At 38.6% G+C, this 21006-nt stretch overlaps 1 protein-coding gene across 1 annotated transcript in view; it reads right to left on the bottom strand.

Moving 5' to 3' along the window:
* The window catches only part of DCC (DCC netrin 1 receptor), a 1194095-nt gene that overhangs the window by 461155 nt on the left and 711934 nt on the right, over positions 1–21006 (bottom strand). Inside the window, exons 6-7 of the mRNA XM_055127868.1 lie at positions 4906–5060; positions 1996–2116 (exon numbers count right to left, since the gene is read on the bottom strand). Coding sequence (XP_054983843.1) covers positions 1996–2116; positions 4906–5060 — 276 coding nt within the window. The remainder of the gene's footprint in view (positions 1–1995; positions 2117–4905; positions 5061–21006) is intronic.

Below are 21006 nucleotides of genomic sequence, written 5' to 3'. Positions count from 1 at the left end.
GAGCTACAATCAATGATTGCATGATAAATTTTCATAGGAGATACTAATGACGTTATGACTATTAAGATTTTAATAATTTTAAGATACTAAATGATTTGGGTTTATTTAAACAACTTTTCATTTCCTGCACTAGAAACATTTTTTGGGGGGGTTGTTTTGGGACCATTACCAGTTGTTCTTAGGGCTTACTCCCATCCTAGTGCTCAGGGGACCATATGCAGTGCCAGAGATTGAATCTGGGTCAGTTGCATGCAAAGAAAAAAGTCTTAGCCTCTGTACTCAAATGAATATTTTTTACCTTCTTAGTGTTATATTTCAGAGGGATCAGGCCAGTTTATTTGTTCTGTTTTGTTGCTTTTGGATGTTTTTGCTTGTGGGCATTAAGTTGTTTTTAGAATATTACATGACATGTTTAATATAGATTTATATTAGTTTTGAATATGCCATTAGAGTAAGCCTCTAGAACACTACAAAACAAACTAAAATGGAAACTTTATCAATGATGGAAAATAGGATAATTTATCAAAATCAGATAATGTATTTTAAATTTTAGAACATTTCTGCGTTGATTAAAAGATCCATATGTGGCACTCAGCAGTGAAGAATCCTGGCTGGCGGGCACCACAATGCTCTAAACCCCAAACTGAGCTGATAACACTGGGGTGTCCCAGATGGAGCAGGTGCAGTCTCCCGCCTTCTCCAGATGGAATCCCGGCAACCATGAGCTTCTACAAACATGACTCCAGTATGTGGGGACTAGGACTATTTCTCCAAACCGTGCAGCCTACGTGGCCACGTGACCTTTCCTGATACACACAAAAAATGCTTAGGAATGTCTCCTCTGCCCTTGAACGGCCATGATCCCAGAGGCACACAAACCAATCTCGGAATGCAGCAGCTTCTGGCAGAAATGCTCCTCTATTGTGAACTAAGCTATGGCCCAAGCCGTCCCCGGAGGGAAGGGTTCTTGTGCCTAGGCCTTTTCCCCTTTGCAGCATCATGGTGACCGACACCTTTCGGAGCCAATTAGACAGAGACAGAGAGGTAGGAGTTTTCAGTGATGGGGAGCACAGGAAATCTCACAATGGGGAGCCGGGCAGAGTCGGCCCTGTTCCCCGCGCAAAAGAGACCCCAAGCGGCCGCCCACGAACGGCACCTCCGCTCTTGAATGACCATGATCCCAGAGGTAAACAAACCAATCTTGGAACACAGTGGCTGCTAGCAGAATTACCCCTGGACTTAATTACTGAAATACCAGAATTCCAAAACCACGTGGCCACTGTTGCAGCCATGCAACATCATATGCTCTTCATTATCACCAATAGAAAACAAATTACCTAATGATGCCTTTTCGGCAGGTCTGATATTGGGGGAAAACTCCAAATAATAATAGTGGGTTTTCTGTCAAAAATTGAATGTAATCAAAGTAAAGAGAGAATAAAGTTAAAACCATCTGCCACACAGGCAAGGTGAGGGGTGGGAGGCGGGGTATACCTGAGTTCTTGGTGGTGGAACATGTGCACAGGTGAAGGGATGGGTGTTTGATCATTGTATGACTGAGACTTAAACCTGAAAACTTTGTAACTGTTCTCACAGTGATTCAATTAAAAAATAAAAATAAAAAATAAAGGATCCATATGTATGTACATTTAAACGTATTTGTATATTACATATGGATATTCTACAGTTATATGAAAAACTTCAAAGAAAGGCGGGCCATAACAGAAGGGAGATGAGAGTGATTTAGCAGTTATTGTCTTGGCAAACAGATTGCTCAGGATGATTTTGTCTCTCTGGAAATAGATACATAAATCCATAGGTAGGTGCCATAAGTAGAAAGAATATACCATCAATACATAACTGTGTACCTTGACTCAATAAGTAATTGCATACCTTCAGGTTCACTTTGAAAACTAGGAAAAGCAATATGGATTTTAGAAACGAGCCATTCCTACTCATAACTATTGAATTCCAGGTCCAAATTCCTCATCTTACCAGGCTTAGGAACAATGAGCTGTGCACTGCTCTGGGCATTTCCAGCCTCATTTTCAGCCACACACTGATAAAAGCCTTCATCAGACTTCACCACACCGAGGATTCGTAAGTTGCTTCCTCCCTAAGAAATATAAAGGCAGATAAAACAGGTCTTCAGTCAGAGGAAGAGAAATTCAAAGTACAGTAACATTTTTTTAGGAAAACTTCACAGAAGAACCAAGGACTGTGATGAGGGTTCTTACCCTAATAGACATGTCCTAAGCCACTTGGGAAATGTCTGATTTCCAGAATATTGCTAATTCCTCTGGCACCCACCTCGTTTCACAGATAAAGGTACACCCAAGACCACACATCATTCTTAATATCTAAATGAGGAGCGAACTGAAAGTTCTTTGAGTAGATATAGAAGAAACAACAATTATATCAAAAGAAATCTTCTAATTTTACTTCGTGTTGAAAGAAATAGGTTCAGGGGCTCTGGGGTAGGGAGAGGATATTCAAATGAAACAAAACAGCTTCTAGAAGACACAAAATCTAGACTCAATATTTGTTAGAAGTGTCAAGTGAAAAAAAAAGTCTAAGATTTCTTTTAAAATTAGAATTTCTTGATCCCTCCTGGAAATATGCAAGAGGGGTATGGTGAATTTTTTCTATGCTATTTTTGTATTTGGACAAAATCTTTCACCTTCAATAATCCATAAATGAAACACATTAATATGACCTCTTGTTATATAAAAATTGAGCCACCAACTTTTCCATGAATGGATAAAAAACTGATAAGGAGATAGCACTTAATTATGCTAACTCAGTTTATCTTTGATATTAATGTAAAAATTAGTTCAGTAAGTGAGACATGTTAAATCACTTCCCCTGAAGTCATTAAGAGATAAATATTACCTCATGGGGAATACTTAATTGTTTTTAGTGTCTTGTAGTCAATTCTCAGCTGATGTAAAATTCTTAGATAAAGCTGACTAATTTCTAATTAACAAGTCTCATATAAATTACTGTTTGTGTTAAATATTACATGTGTGCCAGACCATGGTACTCAGATTTCTAGAGCAGTTAAGGAAATATTTTAAAGCACAATTTAATGTGACTAGGACTCATACTGTATATATTCTTTTCACCTAAAGAAAAGAAACATTTCAATAGTTTGGCTATAATGAATCAAGCTGAAAGATTTTTTTTTCAAACTGCAGAAAAAAATAAATGTTGCATTTTATTATGTGTCCTTAAGGCACTCCACAACTTCCCTGATATGCAAGTAGCATATATTTTCGGCCTATGCAACACATTTCAAGTTGTTCCATGGCAGGTCATTTTTAAGCCAGTGGTAGGGAAAATGACATTGCACTTAAAGGGGCGAATGGGGTTGAGATGGCATTCAAAAGTTGATTTTCCCCTTTCTTACTCTCTCCCCAACCAATTAAAAACACGGAATTAAAAAAAAAAGTGGGAAATGTTAATACAAGTGGTAAAGATACATTTTCTGAATTTATCTTCTCACAGCTTTCTACAGCTTGACAAAAATGCATGCACCAAGCAATTATGAATAATTCTTCAAGGCAACAGATCCGGGTAGAGTCCTGCAGGCTCGCCCGGCTCTGCTGGGAGGTGGACAGGGTCTTGAGAGGATGAGGTCTGAACCTCAAATGTCAGTGAAGTGAACTAAACTCTCCTTTTTAGTTGCAGAGTTCTTCGAAAAGCTTTTACCCTATTTTTAAAAAATGTGAATTCAGACCCTTCAGTGCTACTCTACAACTAAAGGTCAGTTTCCATAGTTGTATTTTTAGGTGAGCAAAGCATCTTGTTAGTGAGAAAAACCACCCAAACACTCAACAGTAATAATAATAAGACTTGATGGGGTTGGAGCAATAGCACAGCGGGTAGGGCATTTGCCTTGCACGCGGCCGACCAGGGTTCCATTCCCAGCATCCCATATGGTCCCCTGAGCACGGCCAAGGGTAATTCCTGAGTGCAGAGCCAGGAGTGACCCCTGAGCATCTCTGGGTGTGACCCAAAAAGCAAAAAAAAAAAAAACCAAACAAAATAAAAAATAAGACTTGAGCTTTCCTAGTGCTTTTACTATACAGGAAAACTCAGTGAATATTATATTATTCCTACTCTCCCCCACAAGGATAGGGACAAAAAGCACCCTAAAACTTGCCAAGATTTGGGGATTGGAGAGATGATACAGTGGATAGGGCCCTTCCCTCGCAGGAAGCTGGCCTCGAGTCAGTCCCCACACCTCATATGGTCCGCGAGCATTGTGACGAAGAATTCCTGAGCACAGAGCCAGGAATATGACCCTTGGTCATAGCTTGGTGTGGGCCCCCACCAACTTGGCAAGATGATAAGAGTTAGTATTCAGTTCTTTCTGATTCCCAAAAGGTCACAGTAATATATGTGTCTGTCTGTGACTTGTCTGGTCTCTGTCTCCCTTACCACAGCCCTTCCTGCAGCTCATTCTTACAGCAGCTGCCCCTCTCTGGAAGGGTAGCAAAGTGAGGTTCCCTGTTATCAAAGCTAGTGACCCAAGTCACAGCAGCAGGCCTTGTTAAAACTTGACTGTATTAACCTGCAAAAGTTGACTGCTTTAATTATTCTGGGACCCACCAGGGTTCTAAACTCTTGTTATCCCAAAGAGCAGCCATGAGAATCCACCAAGAAGGCCTCCTGGGCTCCAAAGGTCTGTTTGAAATCCTGTCCGTGAAACAAGGCAGTGGACTTTCCAGATCTTTCATTTTCAGTTAAAACTTCCAGACTCAGAAAGCCATTAGCCGTATTAGAATCATTTTCTTAACACATCATGAGATCCCCACCAGGAATCTTCTCAGGAAAGAAAAGCAACGGAAAATATTACACAATGAATGGGCTCATAAGGAGGATATGAAAAAAGATAATTACCACTATCTGAAAATAATCACTAGGAATGACCACATCTCCATTCTTCATCCAATTCACAGTGGGCACAGGCTTCCCAGAGACTGCACATTCAAACTCAATATCCATGCTTTCATAGGCATAGAGGTTGGAAGGGTGATTTAAAAACCAGGGTGGAACTGCAAAGACAGAAAAATAAAAATGAGTGGGGTGAGGATGAACTTGCATGCTAAGGTCTTCATTGACTGAGAAATACTGCCCGAAGACAGAAAATATTTGTAATTCAAATAATTCCCCTAGACATCTTCGTATATTACATAGGGACTGAAGAAGTGCTGTACAACACATTTCCCTTCTGATACTCCCAAATGCAAAGGGCTGCAGTGAATGATTTTTGCTACAAGGTAAAACAAAAACATTTGGGGAAAAACGCATTTAGTAAACATTCTGAATACTCAACTATTCGTACCCAATTGACGGACATAGGACATTAGAAAGTACACAAAATGATGGAAGCAATGCTAATAAAGTAAATAAAATGAAGTTAATAGGACAACGACAGCTAAGAATGTAAAGCAAAAAAAGTTAATATCTCTGTGATTCTATAGTTTTATTAGGACTTCATTAATGTGTTGAACACATTCTCTGTTGAAACTGGCTTTTGGCATAGGCCACTGAAAATGACTGCCATCTACATGGTGGACACAGTCCTATTGTCCTAGCTATTATCTACTGCAGCATATTATGATACTGCATAATAATACTCTCAGCATGGTATATGATCTACTAATTTTATTTGGTATCTTAATTACTACCATAATACTGGTTACTCTATGATAGAAATTTCCAATTGAAGGGAAATTACAAATATAACACACCTTTGCTAGTGAATCTTTCAGCTATGTGTATTAAAACCCTGCCTAGGAGAGGAAATTGGAAAATTACTAAAAAGTAATGTTCCTCCTCTTCCACATCTGATATCATTTGCTATCAGATGTGAATATTAATAATATTTTATGTTGCTAAAACCAGCTTAAATGGCTGGAAGCAGCAGCCTCGATCCTGTTCTCACATAAGAAAAGGATATGAATTTTTAGTGATCATTTTAAAAGTTAGATGTACTTTTTTATTGTTGGTATGTTTAATGAGCAAGTAGTACCTTGCCAGTAGCAGACTTGGATTCAATCCCTGGCACCAGGGAAGATCCCCTCAGTCCTCTCAGGAGTGACCCCTGAGCACTGAGCCAGGAGAAAGCCCTTAGCACAGAGCAGGGGATGGCCTAATTCTCCAATTCCCCGAAAATGAACAGATGAAACAAACAATAAAATGTGCTGTTACTAAAAGCAGAAAAACTCAGCAATCTAGCATTGCTGAAACATCTCATTTTTAAAAGAAAAGAAAGGAAAATATAGTTATAGGAAAATATATGGTTTAGTTATATAACTGCTCAGAACATAATCCATGACATGAATCGTATTCCTGACCTTATAGATGTTTTTATTTGAAGACTTCTCAATGTTAGGTTTAGTCATTCAGAACTTTTAGGGTAAAACTTCTTCAATGATCTTACTCTCAAAGACATCACCAATGACCCCAATAATATTATTGACTTTACTTAATAGACGCCTCAAGTGTTTTTAGTAACATCATGTTACTTTCTGATCTTTAGATGTGGTTTCTGGTGATTTCACATCTAAATTAATTTTTAGATATTCATTTTCAGTTATTTAGGCACATCGTACATGAGGGTCAATTTCAAAATATGACTTTAATACACACAATTAATAATCTGTACTCCCTTGATAATGAGAAAATTGTTTTCAGCCTGAAGATTTACCATGACATTTTGAATGGCAAAGATTACATTTTTAAAGCCAGGCAGATGGCGTCAATGAAATACAGTCAGCACCAATCATTTTACTTAATGATAAATAAGAAGGAAGGAAAAAATAGGTTAGTGATATTTTATTAGGAAGGAAATAATTAGCAGGATCCTTGTGTGGCTGAATTTCTACGTTGGCAGCTGTGGTTTCCAGATAGCGTCCCTGGAGCACAACTCATTGTTTCACTCATAGAAATAAGCCCAATCATCTTTCCTTGAATGCATATATATGAAAAGATTAACCACACCAAAGAGCTTTGCTCCAAAATCACACCTCTAAAAATAATTTTGCTTCCAGGATTTCCCAGTTTCAAGTTTCATCTGAAATCACTTTCAAGTTGCTGCAACAGTACACTTGACTATTGACTACAAAGTGAGAGACAATATATAATACAGGGGAAATATTCTTTATGAATTTAGGCTTCCCTATTCAGTATACTCCAAAAGCTGTAGATTTATGGAACAGCATTTTTAGCATATTAATAAACTTTAAAAAATTGTTGCCTATAGTTTAAATGATTTCTGCCATCTTTTCTTTAAGAAAAGCAAATTTTAGTGAACACAGTCTTTAAATATACAAATTTTTAAAAGCATAAGTGATAGCTATATGATGTTTCTCTGCCCAATTCAATTATTCTTCCCAGGACTTTTGGAAGAACTGCATATCTGCTTAAATACTTCTATCTAGTTTGCTATTTCCAGTCTGGACATCTGTCCACCCCTATACGACTGATTGTTGCTATTTTCTTTGCAATTTTAATTAAAGTTGTTTCTCATACATTCTTATCTCTATGCTCCTAAAATAATGGTTTAGTTTGGGTTAAGTCAGGAACTGGCCTTAATGACTAAAATATATTCCACAGTGGAAATAAAAGCACACCTGAGTTCTAACTATTGACTGTGACTCCCATTGTTCTGGAAAAATTATTTTTAACCTACAGATTTTATTCTTAGCCTTTTCTAGTTAAAGGGGTGTTTCCATTTAGTCTAACAGCAGTCAGAGAGAATGAGAGAAGTAAAAGTGTTGTCAGGGGCTGTTATGTGTGAAATGCAGAGTACCATTTTTTGTGTTTTTGGTGTTGGGATTTTTGAGGGCATACATGTAAAACTAAGTATATATTTAATATAATATATTTTTCTTTAACAGTTATAAAAATCCCATTGCTGAAAATTAAAAGATGGAAAACAGGTGACTCAATAGCAATTAATCTGATCATGACATGAATCAACTAAGCTACTAACTTCATTTTTTTAATGATATAGATAACTCCCCACATCCCTCATTTCCAGCAGAGTTATTTAGATTTTGTCCTCAGGGACAAGCATGAGATAGGTGCTCAATATACATTTATTTAAATATTCATTAGATAAATATAGCCAAATTCCTTGGCATTGAGGCATATTTCTGATTGCAAATAAATATAGCACTGCACTGTCCTCCTGTTGTTCATCGATTTGCTCAAGCGGGCACCAGTAACGTCTCCATTGTGAGCCTTATTGTTACTGTTTTTCGCATATTGAATATGCCATCTGTAGCTTGACAGGCTTTGCTACGCAGGCGGGATACTCTTGGTAGCTTGTCGGGCTCTCAAAAAGGGACGGAAGAATTGAACCTGGGTCGGCTGTGTGCAAGACAAATGCCTACCCACTCTGCTATTGCTCCAGTCTGCAAATAAATAGCACTGTATCACTGTCATCCTGTTGCTCATCGATTTGTTCGAGTAAGCACCAGTAACACCTCCATTGTGAGACTTGTTGTTACTATTTTTGGCATATTGAATACACCATGGGTAGCTTGCCAGGCTCTGCTGTGCAGGCTGGGTACCTTCAGTAGCTTGTCGGGCTTTCCGAGAGGGGCAGAAGAATCGAACCTGGGCCCATCGCATGCAAGTCAAACACCCTACCTGCTGTGCTATGGCTCCAAATAAATATGGTTATTGAAAATCAAGATAAGGAAACAATACTAAAGACATAAGGCATACAATTCTCCTTCAGAGTAACTATCAGTTACAGTAATGGAACGTTAGGATATCAAAATAAAAGCTATTCCGTATTGGCAAGAAGAGCATTTCACTCATCTTAGAAAAATTAGAAAAAAATAGACTTGATTTTGTTTATATATTCCACTAATATTTTCTAATGCGAGAAAACTATGCAGGAAACATTTTTCCTATCTAAGTGTTCTTATCTATGTGTTAAGAAGATGAAGAATATTTGATCATCAACCTTTACTTGAGAGTCTTTACATATGTTTAGAAACCATTTTCGATCTCTCTTCATAATTTTCTTTATCCTAACAAATCATCATATTACCCTTCCTGCGTTCCGTAATCAGATCTATTTCTCTTTAAAATTTAAACTGAGCTTTCCATCTCTCTGATTGTGACACAATAGACCCTACTGGCAAACAGTGTTGTGATGCTCAGGCCAGTAACACAATAATAGCAGGATTATCTCAAGGTCAACTTCTACATATGTACTACAGTTATTGCCATTCCTTTGTTAACACAGAAGCTGGAAATGTGATTTGTGTCTTACCAATGATGTTCATTAGACACCAGCAACTCTCTGACAATTAAGCTTGAATACACACATACTTACATATATAATATATGCAAATATACAAACCTATGTATACACATATGAGTACTATGTAGATATATGTAACAAGCTTACATATAGATGTATGAGAAGTATAAATGTTTTAAAATATGTATTTATATGTACTCATTTATATATTTTTATTCCTATATCCTTATGTGGTTTTATTAATAACAACTGTGGTTTTATAAATAATCACAGATACTAGTTATATTTACACTTTGGACATGAACTCTGGCATAAAAATATATACTCTTCTGGGAGTTAGGTGGTTAGGGAGCATGTTTGGCATAGGTCTGGCCTGGATTTGATTCCCAGCACCCCATGGTCCCTTGACTCTTGTCAGACACAGATCTGGATATATCTCTATGGATGGCCCTGGGGAACCCCAGCATTGCCAGGGTAGCTCTGGCACCCCAGCCCTGCAGGGTCTGAGTACTATTGCATCTGATTGGAATGCTTGGTTGGCAGAGAATCATCAATGGGTGGGGCGCCCGACCACCTGAGCAATGCTTGGGGGTTTTATAAATAATCACAGATACTAGTGATTATTTATCACAGATCCCCACAAAGTCTACGTACAAGCATATGTTATTGATGAACATCTGTTGGCCCACTTTTCTATTTAAGGTTTATTGATAATGGTGAAGAATTACTCCTGGCGGTGCTTGGGGGACCATATGGGATGCTGGGAATTGAACCCAGTTCAGCTGCGTGCAAGGCAAACGCCTTCCCCAGTGCGTGATCAGGCTGGAGCGATAGCACAGAGGTAGGGCGTTCACCTTTCACACTGCCAACCTGTGTTCGATTCCTCCGCCCCTCTCGGAGAGCCCGGCAAGCTACCGAGAGTATCGAACCCGCATGACAGAGCCTGGCAAGCTACCCATGGTGTATTGGGTATGCCAAAAACAGTAACAATAAGTCTCTCAATGAGAGACGTTACTGGTGCCCGCTCGAACAAATCAATGAGCAATGAGATGACAGTGAGTGAGTGACAGTGAAGTAATGGTGACATGCTTACGGAAAAGAAAGAAACATTGGTTTAACTACTGACTGTTCAAAAGACTTGAGACTAGATCCCCTTTCGTCTCACGAATCAGTATCCTTTCCTGCTTTATATTACTTTCAAAACCAGCCTTGTTTAGGACCAATAGATCCAGTCTGAAAACAAAATGAGTCTAAGGGACAAGTCCTCCATTTAGATTCCTAGTACCTTGATAAAACCTGAAGAGATAAAAGGAAAAAGAAAAAGAAAGAAAGGGAAAGAAAGACATTAATGTTAACTCATGTGTTGTCTGTGTAATAGGCATTATAAATGGTTAAAAAGTTATTATGCCAGAGAAATACCTTACAGTGAGTAAGGCACTGACTTGTATGAGTCTGACCTGGCATTGATCCTCACACCCCCTGAGCCCCGGAATCCACCAGGAGTTATCTGAGTGCAGAGCCAGCAGCGGGGAGCAAGCCCTGAAGCACACAGAGTGGGTGTGGCCAAACTCCTCCCCACCCCTCAAAGAAATTATTGGGTTCATAGGGTTTTATACCTTCAGAAACTTGAGAGACATTCCTTCCCTTTAGCCAAGTTACTTTCACCCTCTTGGTATTTGAGAATAAAAGATGTGGATATTCCAAAAGCCTAGAAAAATATTGCTGTCATGCATGAAAGCAATTTCTATATATTTTTAGATGCAGATTGAAGAGTTACAGTAAATTAAGGTAGAAAAACTTGTTTTCCACATTTCTCATTAGTAGTACATGTTCTGTGAGAAAATTTTTCCACACAAACACTTAACTGAGAAGATGACAGAGTTTTAATACATGACCTAATTTTCCTCCCTTAATAGCTAGTGATATAAAATGACTTGGTACACCTTACTTTCACAAACATTAACCAAAGCAGGTCTACCAAAACAGGAAAGAAAAAGTTTAGAAGGAATTACTAAGGGAAGAAAGGCACCTCTTAGGATGTGGAGAATAAACTGAAGGCCAAACACATGAGTTGAGCATCACCAGAGAGTTAGGAACCAGCCCATCTCATATGGCCATCTCTGATGACTCAGCACAGAGAGTGACAAACGTGACTATAGACACCTGTCAAATTAACTGTCTTGATTATTGCTGCTGATATTGAATGGGAAACGAGTTACCTTAAAGAGGGGCCAGGCCCAGCTGCTTGTTCTGATTTAGTCAGTGGGTGCAAAACAACAAAGAAACGTTAGTACTAAGAAAATGGATTCCAGGGCTGGAGCGATAGCACAGCGGGTAGGGCATTTGCCTTGCACGCAGCCGACCCGGGTTCTAATCCCAGCATCCCATATGGTCCCCTGAGCACCGCCAGGGGTAATTCCTGAGTGAAGAGCCAGGAGTAACCCCTGTGCATCGCCGGGTGTGACCCAAAAACAAAAAACAAAAACAAACAAAAAAAAAAAGAAAATGGATTCCAAGAGCCAACATTAATTTAAGCCAGAAGAGTACAAAGAAAATCATTATGTCAGCACCTAGGCTAAGAAAATTGGCTAGATATGCCATAGCCATGCCACTGGACCCTGTGCCAGGTTGTTTCATTCAGGGCACTCCAGAGGGAGGTGGGTGAGGCCCCTCACTGCCACAAGGGACCCATGCCAGTAGCCAAAATCCTCCAAAGCTCAACCACTGCCATGCTCATGGCCGTTCTCCACACGCTCAGATGGGCCTCACCCATGAGTGAATCTATTCCTAGACAACTCTTACTATACACCACTGATCAATCAAGAGTAGCACACCACATTTGATAGGGTTTAAAGTAGAAGGCGACCCATCTTCGGGAAAATACATTCAAACAGATATAACAATCTTCACATACTTCCCTCTGAGAAACTCCTTTTGTCTCATTTTTAGTGGATTATTCATAATAAGCAGTACAAAATAAATTATTTCGTCTCACTTTGGGGTCAGGGTTTGGGGTTTGGGATGGAAATATGATGGTGGGAATGTATAATGGTGGTAAAATTGGTGTACGAATACTAAATGTAATTAAATATTGTGAACAACTTCATAAAAATAAAAAATAAATAATTTTAGAAAAGAAAATTGTCTAGCACCCTGACACAACAGCAGCACTGGTGCCAATTTCTGGTGATAATGGTGACAACATGCTGGATCCAGGTGTTAACAAGCCATGGTTCAAAGGCTGGGAATCACGTGAACCACACATGGCAATGCCCGTGGAATCAACTGCACTGCTCCAAGTTCTGGGTTATTTCCTGCAATCGACTCAGCCAACTAACAATTCCTGAGTCTTTCCAACCAGGATAACTACAAAATTGGTGCTATCGGTATGGCTTTGAGATTGGTGCCCTCAAACCTCACATGTCAGTCATTTTGCTATGGTCAGCATCACAACTGCAGTCACTGAAAACACACCAAGCAGCTCGGAGTGAAGCTGTATCAGGAGACAAAGTGGCCTTCAATGTCAACATCACATCTGTCAAAGACGTTCACTGTGGCCAAGTAGCCCGTGACAGCAAAAGGCAGCCATCAATAAAAGCAGCTGGCTTCAGAGCTCAGGTAATCATTCTCAGTCATTCAGGCCAGATCCATGCGAGCTAAGCACCTGTGTTTGCTAGGCACCTGGGTGGGATGATCACCAAACTCACACCATTTGCAATTTTGCTGGACTGAAGAAGATGAATCACAGTTTGGCCAAAAACTAGATGTTGACTCCAAATTTTCAAAATTGGGGGCTTCTGCTATCATTGACAAAGTGCCTAGAAGTCCACGTTGGCTGAGAGATTCTGAATATCTTCATCTGGGCCATTTTTGCTGTGCATGACATGAGACAGAATGCTGTCATAGGGATCATCATAGCAGTACTTGAGAAGACAGGTGAAGCTGACAAGGTTGCTCCTTTTTCACCTACAGTTCAAAAAATTAATTACCTCTACTACATACAACTCCAGTTTTATTCACTCGTAGAAGACTCATCTGAGAACTATCTCAGCTCTCCATTGAAGTTTAATAGCATGAGGCTGGTTAATAACAGCAATGCACTTTTTCCTCCTCCAAAAGGAAGAAAAATGTCAACCATTTGTTCCTTTGTGTGCACACGTTAACTTGATAGTTTATAAAATCAGTACTTTTTAATGGTAACAACTTCACCACAAAAATCTGTCACAGAACTTTGAGACCCATTAAAAGAAAGTTTAATGAAGAAAACAAAATCAGTCACTGCAGCCAAAGAAAGAAAGCACAGTCAATTGCAAACAAACAGATAAAACCCATATGTTTCTGGAGGAAAACAAACATGCAGATTAGGGATTAGATGTTTGTCTTTAATCCAAGAAACTGGCTTTGCATTTAAGGAAAAGCTGAAGAACTCTCATTTGTACCTCAAAACGTGAATAAATGCAAAACATAAACCTTGTGTAGAGATACCCAGGAGATGGGACTAAGTGAAAAACCCTTCACTACCAATAAATTCAAGATTTAATCGGGCAATTACGTAGGGGTGAGGAAGGAATTGCAGCGCAGGAGTAAGCCCATGCAGGTGTATGGCAAATAGGCCAACAGCTGTTCTGACTAAACTCACCTCTGACCATTCCTACTAGACTATCCACTGTCTAAAGGGTGGATAAAAACCTAAAGTATCTAGTTTTCAAATAGTCTAGAGGGTGTCAGACCAGACAGTGAATAAGTCTAGAAGCCTAGAGGCATCCTCAGCCCTATCTTTTACAAAGAGAGTATGTGGACAGTACCACTCATCCATGAACAAGATGAAAGCCATGCATGGCCAATATGGACATGAGGGGAAGTGGGGTCAGTGAGAGAGACAAGAGAATTGCGGCCGAAGAGAGAAAGACAAAGCGTGTTTATTCAGGAGGATAGGAGTGTGCACTTATATAATCTCAGGGACAGAAGGAAATTCCTTAAGTTGCTTCACATGAATTCACTTAATATGAAAATAAATTTCATTCACGGTGCTTAAATAAGTGGAAAAACTAAATTTAATAAATTTGGAGGTCACAGCCACATTGTGAAAACAACAGATTGAAATGAAAAAGGACTGAGCAGAACTAAGGAAACAAATTAAGCATCGAAACAACATTAAAAGCAAATTCATATATTACAAAGAATAAGTTACATAATAGATAACACTGAAAATCAAATTACTCACATAGGAAAACTTAAAATAATCCCAGTTATTATGGATGGAAAAAATGTGAAAGAGTTCAAGTTATTAGAGAAAGAAAACAAGCAAAGATGAACCAATATTATTACAGCATTACTAATACAGTAAGACCAAAAATTACAACAGATGACATGTTAAAAGATAAAATAGGGTATTTTCCCTGAAAAATAAATCTAAATTTTCAAATTGAAGTATTTTATATACACATATACATACATATACATAATACATGAACTATATATACATATACATAATACATGAACTACATATACATATTATATTATATGTACACATATAAATTATGTATGCTATTATATATGTATATATAAATTACTTCAACATAGACATGATACACACACACATATATATATATGTATATGTTCCTGGGAAATTGAGTACATATTCTCAAAAGTGAGACATCACATTTGAGCTTCTGCATCTAGAAGATTTAAAGAAACAGAAGTGAAGAAAACTTGAGGTTGACCTGGAATCACATTTTCAAATATAGAACATTAGCATATCTTTAAAAGAACACAAGCAACCAAATGGGCTCTTGATTTAAATTCAAAAGATGGAATGGAAATCTATGGGATCACATTCTTTAGAACCCCTTCAAGTATTGTGTGTGTGTGTGTGTGTGTGTGTGTGTGTGTGTGTGTGAATGGCACTGACTGTCTCTAATTCTATCAGACCTTCAAGAAAAAGAAGTGCCATGTTGTTGGTATAGCCAGTAAAGCACTATCCTTGGATGTGGCTCATGCGAATTCTATCCCTGCTCCCCTCCCCCTGACTCCATATGGTCTCCTGAGGCCACCAGGAGTAAACCCTGAGCACCACGAGATATGGAACCAAAACCAGAAAAAGAAAAAAAAGTTCCCTGTGGTATATACAGTATTTTTGTACTAACTTAAAGCTACATCCAAACACCCTGTGCTGCTATAACAAAGAAAGAAAAATCTTTGTAACAAAGAAAAGCATTTTCTTTGTTACAAAGAAAAGCATTTTTTTCCAGCTTTAAAACTCTGTTAAGTTTAATATGCAAGTCCAATGCTGCTCAGCAAGAACAGTTTATATGTAGTTGATTTAGAAAAGAAAAAACAGGGAAAATAAAATTGTCTATTTGCTTTTTATTCTGTCACTAAAATAATGTTTGACTAGCATTAATGCAATGCTTAAAACAATAAATATCAACCTAAGCATCTCATAAAAATCACAAAAAATGACTCAAAGGCAGGTCAAGGGTAATTGGTTCAACTCCTTGCTGCAAAATGACAATATTCCTTTCATACTAACTTGCAGATGACTTACTTTAAGGATCATTTTGTGAAAATAGTATCTTCAATGCAGGCTGTATTTCATGTTTCTTACCTTTAATTTTTGACCTTAATACACCTGAGCTAATACCCCACAGAAAAGACCAAAGTAGATGTAATTTCATTGTTTTCGAAGTATGGATATACAATTTACAATAAATTTTAAGAGTAAATGACAAGGCACGCATCTCTGAAACACAGCAAACTCTAATCCAGGATAAACAGTACTTTATGTCAAAATACATATAGGGTGTATTATTGACTGCTAAGAACTTTACACTAAGCCCCGTGTCTGGGGTCTTATCCTTATATCAAAATACATATAGGCTACACCATTGACTGCTATGAACTTTGCTCTAAGCCCTTTATCTGGGGTCTTATACCTTAGAGCATTACTTCCTAAACTTTTGTTCAATGGTAACCTAATTCCTCATGAGAATATTTCATAGAACCCCCGATATAAAGGGATATTAATAGATATATATGTATACTATACATAAATAAAACATTTACTGATGAGTCATAAATAGGTTTATTTTAAACAAACAAACTTTTTAAAAATCTCTCACTAAAGTACATGATTATAGATGGGCTTGTGAGTTAGTTTAAAATGCAGTTTTAGAGGAAACTGCATCTAGAAGTAAACAAGCATGTGTGTGTGTGAGAGAGAGAGAGAGAGAGAGAGAGAGAGAAAGCAAGAGAATGAATATGTGTTAAGGAATATGTGGTCACTTTAATCACCTGGAATATGGAAATATTGACACAGATATTTTGTAACCCTGAAAATCCTCTCTAACTTGGGGCAAATATTTCCTCATCTACTCTCCTATATTGACCAAATCAATAGGACAAAATGGAATGCTAATGAAGAAGTTCTGTATTCTTAAATTCTGTCCTCAGGTTTCATAGTAAATTTTTTTTAATCTACAAAGGCTTACTGGAAAATCATTGGAAAGAAAGGCTCAAGAAAACATTTTATGCAATTCTTCAAATGTCATAGAATTTTCCCCTATACATTCTCATTCCATAAGAATTTGCTTATTTTACTTGTCATAGGACTCAATTAGAAGCAAGCTTATAACCCATATGTTGATTCTACTTACAAAAAACATGTGCCTCTCAGAAGTTCCTAAGTTTTTAGAGCATTTGCCTACTTGCCATTCATAATGACCCCTCATGTTTATTCTTATATTCACATTTAATTCCTTTTTATATGCCAAATATAAGAATTTATATAAGCTAACAGAAGTCTTTATTCTATGACTAACAAATGCATACACAATGCATATATGTTACATATATATGCAGCCACAGACATCTGTTTCATAATTGTAAATACCATTGAATGTTTGTATACCCCCTGATGTCATTTAAAAAGTACACCTTGAAATATTAATGATATGCCATTAAAAATTACAACTTGAAATATGAATACTCTTTCTGAATTTATTTAAATATTTCCTTTTCTTAACACAAAAATTTCTTCTTTGTGTTAAGAAAAGGAAACCAACTGAGCTACGAGTCAAGTTACAAGTTATGTAATAAAACTGATTTTGCTTGTTTGTGCTCCTCAAATAAACCCATACTCGGGTAGAGCAAAAATGTAGGTTGGGTCACTAAGAGTAGATAGTTAGCTAAGTACTTGCTATTTAATATTCTTAGACATCAGTGCTTAAAGTATATACTGATTTGACTGACGAGAAGCAATAAAGAATCTTTGAGATAGAGTCTACTTCTTCTATTTATAGGTGAATTAGCTAAGTATGAATGACATTTATATGGCATCACAAAACTTATGCATACCAAAGACCGTAAAGAACTCAGTGTCCTGAATTCTAACCAGTGCACTTTCTTTGTCACCAAACTATGTATAAATTCATCAATGAGTCAGCATTGAATTCTAATGGCCTATACAATTATTTTATGATGTCTAGAAAGGAAAAATCATTTTTCCATTTTTTCCTCCAACTGAGACAGAGACTATCTTGCTTTTGCATTATTTAAAAAGCAACCAAAGAAAAAAATGGTATCAGCTTCAAAAATTCTTCATTTAAAACATGTTTCCCAGGAGTCTTTGCTAATATTGCATCTTTGAAAGAATTGTATATATTTTTTGGTCTCAAATACAATTTGACTTCATTAATTCTTCAATATATTCCTATAAAAGTAGTCAAGGACAATAAAACTGAGCTCTTTATGAAATAGGATAAGGCTAGAAATACTATTATTAGTTCGTTTTCGGGAAATTTCAGGATTTTTAGGCAGTTCAGGTTTGATTTATCTTCACCGGATACTCAGTAAGAGCACTGCAATATACAGAGTAAATAGCATCAAAGAACAGTGAGTTGAAGATGGTTACGGTGGGAATACAATGGTGGATTCCTATTTATCCATAGAATCTTGTTTACTAGAATTTGAAAGTGTGAAAGCATCTAATTTGGAGTTATATTAGAATAATGAGTCTGGGAAGGGATGCATGCTGGAAATAAACCATTAAAATTCAACTGAGATTCAGTGGAATAACATATCCCCCTGAAGGAAGTCAGTTTGATATTTAGCAGACAAAATACATTATTTGAAAATTCCCTTTTAAGGAGCTCTGGGATAGCTTGATGGTCCACCACCTGTCATGAAGGCATGAAACCATAAATTAGATTCTCAGCGAAGTCCTGTATATTTAGTGTTATCCTTTGTGCCACAATAGAGTTTTAACAGACAAGGAAGGAAGGAAGGAAGGAAGGAAGGAAGGAAGGAAGGAAGGAAGGAAGGAAGGAAGGAAAGAAGGAAGGAAGGAAGGAAGGAAGGAAGGAAGGAAGGAAGGAAGGAAGGAAGGAAGGAAGGAAGGAAGGGAGGGAGGGAGGGAGGGAGGAAAAGGAAGGAAGGAAGGAAGGAAGGAAGGAAGGAAGGAAGGAAGGAAGGAAGGAAGGAAGGGGAAGGAAGGAAGGAAGGAAGGAAGGAAGGAAGGAAGGAAGGAAGGAAGGAAGGAAGGAGAGAGGGAGGGAGGGAGGGAGGGAGGAAGGAAGGAAGGAAGGAAGGAAGGAAGGAAGGAAGGAAGGAAGGAAGGAAGGAAGGAAGGAAGGAAGGAAGGAAGAGAGAGAGGGAGGAAAATATAAGAGAAGAGGAGGGAGGGAGAGAAGGAGGGAGGAAGGAAGGAAGGAGGGAGGGAGGGAGGAAGGAAGGAAGGAAGGAAGGAAGGGAGGGAGAGAGGGAGGGAGGGAGGGAGGGAGGGAGGAAGGGAGGGAGGAAGAAAAGAAGGGAGGGAGGAAGGGAGGGAGGAAGAAAAGAAGGGAGGGAGGAAGGGAGGGAGGGAGGAAGAAAAGAATGGAGGGAGGAAGGGAGGAAGGACGGTAGAAAGGAAGGAAGGAAGGAAGGAAGGAAGGAAGGAAGGAAGGAAGGAAGGAAGGAAGGAAGGAGGGAGGGAGGGAGGGAGGGAAGGAAGGAAGGAAGGAAGGAAGGAAGGAAGGAAGGAAGGAAGGAAGGAAGGAAGGAAGGAAGGAAGGAAGGAAGGAAGGAAGAGAGTGAGGGAGGGAGGGAGGGTGGGAGGGAGGGAGGAAGAAAAGAATGGAGGGAGGAAGGGAGGGAGGGAGGAAGAAAAGAAGGGAGGGAGGAAGGAAGGAAGGAAGGAAGGAAGGAAGGAAGGAAGGAAGGAAGGAAGGAAGGAAGAGAGTGAGGGAGGGAGGAAGAAAAGAAGGGAGGGACGAAGGAAGGTAGGAAGGAAGGAAGGAAGGAAGGAAGGAAGGAAGGAAGGAAGGAAGGAAGGAAGGAAGGAAGGAAGGAAGGAAGGAAGGAAGGAAGGAAGGAAGGAAGGAAGGAGAGAGGGAGGGAGGGAGGGAGGGAGGAAGGAAGGAAGGAAGGAAGGAAGGAAGGAAGGAAGGAAGGAAGGAAGGAAGGAAGGAAGGAAGGAAGGAAGGGAGGGAAGGAGGGAGGGAGGAAGAAAAGAAGGGAGGAAGGAATGGAGGAAGGAAGGTAGGAAGGAAGGAAGGGAGGAAGGAAGGGAGGAAGGAAGGAAGGATGGAAGGAAGGAAGGAAGGAAGAGAGGAAGGAAGGAAGGAAGGAAGGAAGGAAGGAAGGAAGGAAGGAAGGAAGGAAGGAAGGAAGGAAGGAAGGAAGGAAGGAAGGAAGGAGAGGCATAAAGGAAGAAGAAACTTAACCCTCAAGATTTGATCATTTAGCTGTTCCAAATGATCAGCACCTGAATTTCTCTGGAGTACCACCAAATAGGAAAAGAAAAATGATTAGCAGTAAAAGCATGAGATAGGAAGATGTGGAGAAGAAGCTTCAGGAGACATGACAGCAAGAATGAAATCCTAATTCAGGCAGCAGTCAGGAGGCCTGATTGTAATCACTGACATGCACACTCGGTATAGATAAATAGCTTGGAGACTCACCCCACAAACAATAACATCTATGAACTAATATCATAGCTCTAATTCCTCTAAGAATATAATTAACTTTGAGAAAACAGTGTGAACCTTTTCTTAGTGCCTCCCACAATGCTTATAAAGGATCAAAGTTGAGTGATAAAGGAAATTCAAAGGGAAACATGATGATTACAAATTTGAGACTATGAAAAGGGGCTATATATATATATATATATATATATATAAAGATTCTTACTTGCAAGGACAATTAATAACCATAAAGTACTGATGTGAGGGAAAATTTTGAAGATAATAACTCAGAATTTTATAGGCGTGGCACTGTTCAGAGAGTTGGATGCTAAAATATGGTATACCAGTAAGTGTATAAAGGCAGAATTTGATCAGCGGGCTCTAGAGGGGTGGGGGCTAGAAGCTGAAGATAAAGTACCCTGTGATGAACCTATCCAGAAGCTTCTGAGACTAATGGGATGCATACAATTTGGGATGGGTGTTTAAAAACTCTGCTTTTACTGACCTCAACATTTCTTCACCATATTTTTTCCTGATGTGATAATCGACAAACAATAGTATTGCTAGAAATGTTATATTCTCTAAACCAAAGTGTCCTTTCCTTTCTTACATTTTTTAATTTTTAAAAATGTGTTTCCACTCATCTGAAGAATAGCCCTGCTTTCATCAACTGACTAACGTCTGTCAATAGCTCATGTGAGTGCCACTTGTGAATCTTGTAATGCTATTAAAAAGTACAGTGTTAAATGACGCAAGAAGACCAGACTTAGT

Source organism: Sorex araneus, chromosome 2 (assembly GCF_027595985.1).
Source record: "Sorex araneus isolate mSorAra2 chromosome 2, mSorAra2.pri, whole genome shotgun sequence".
Classification (NCBI taxonomy): Eukaryota; Metazoa; Chordata; class Mammalia; order Eulipotyphla; family Soricidae; genus Sorex; species Sorex araneus.
Note: the sequence above shows the minus strand (reverse complement) of the source record. Positions and strands in the feature narration are given on the sequence as shown.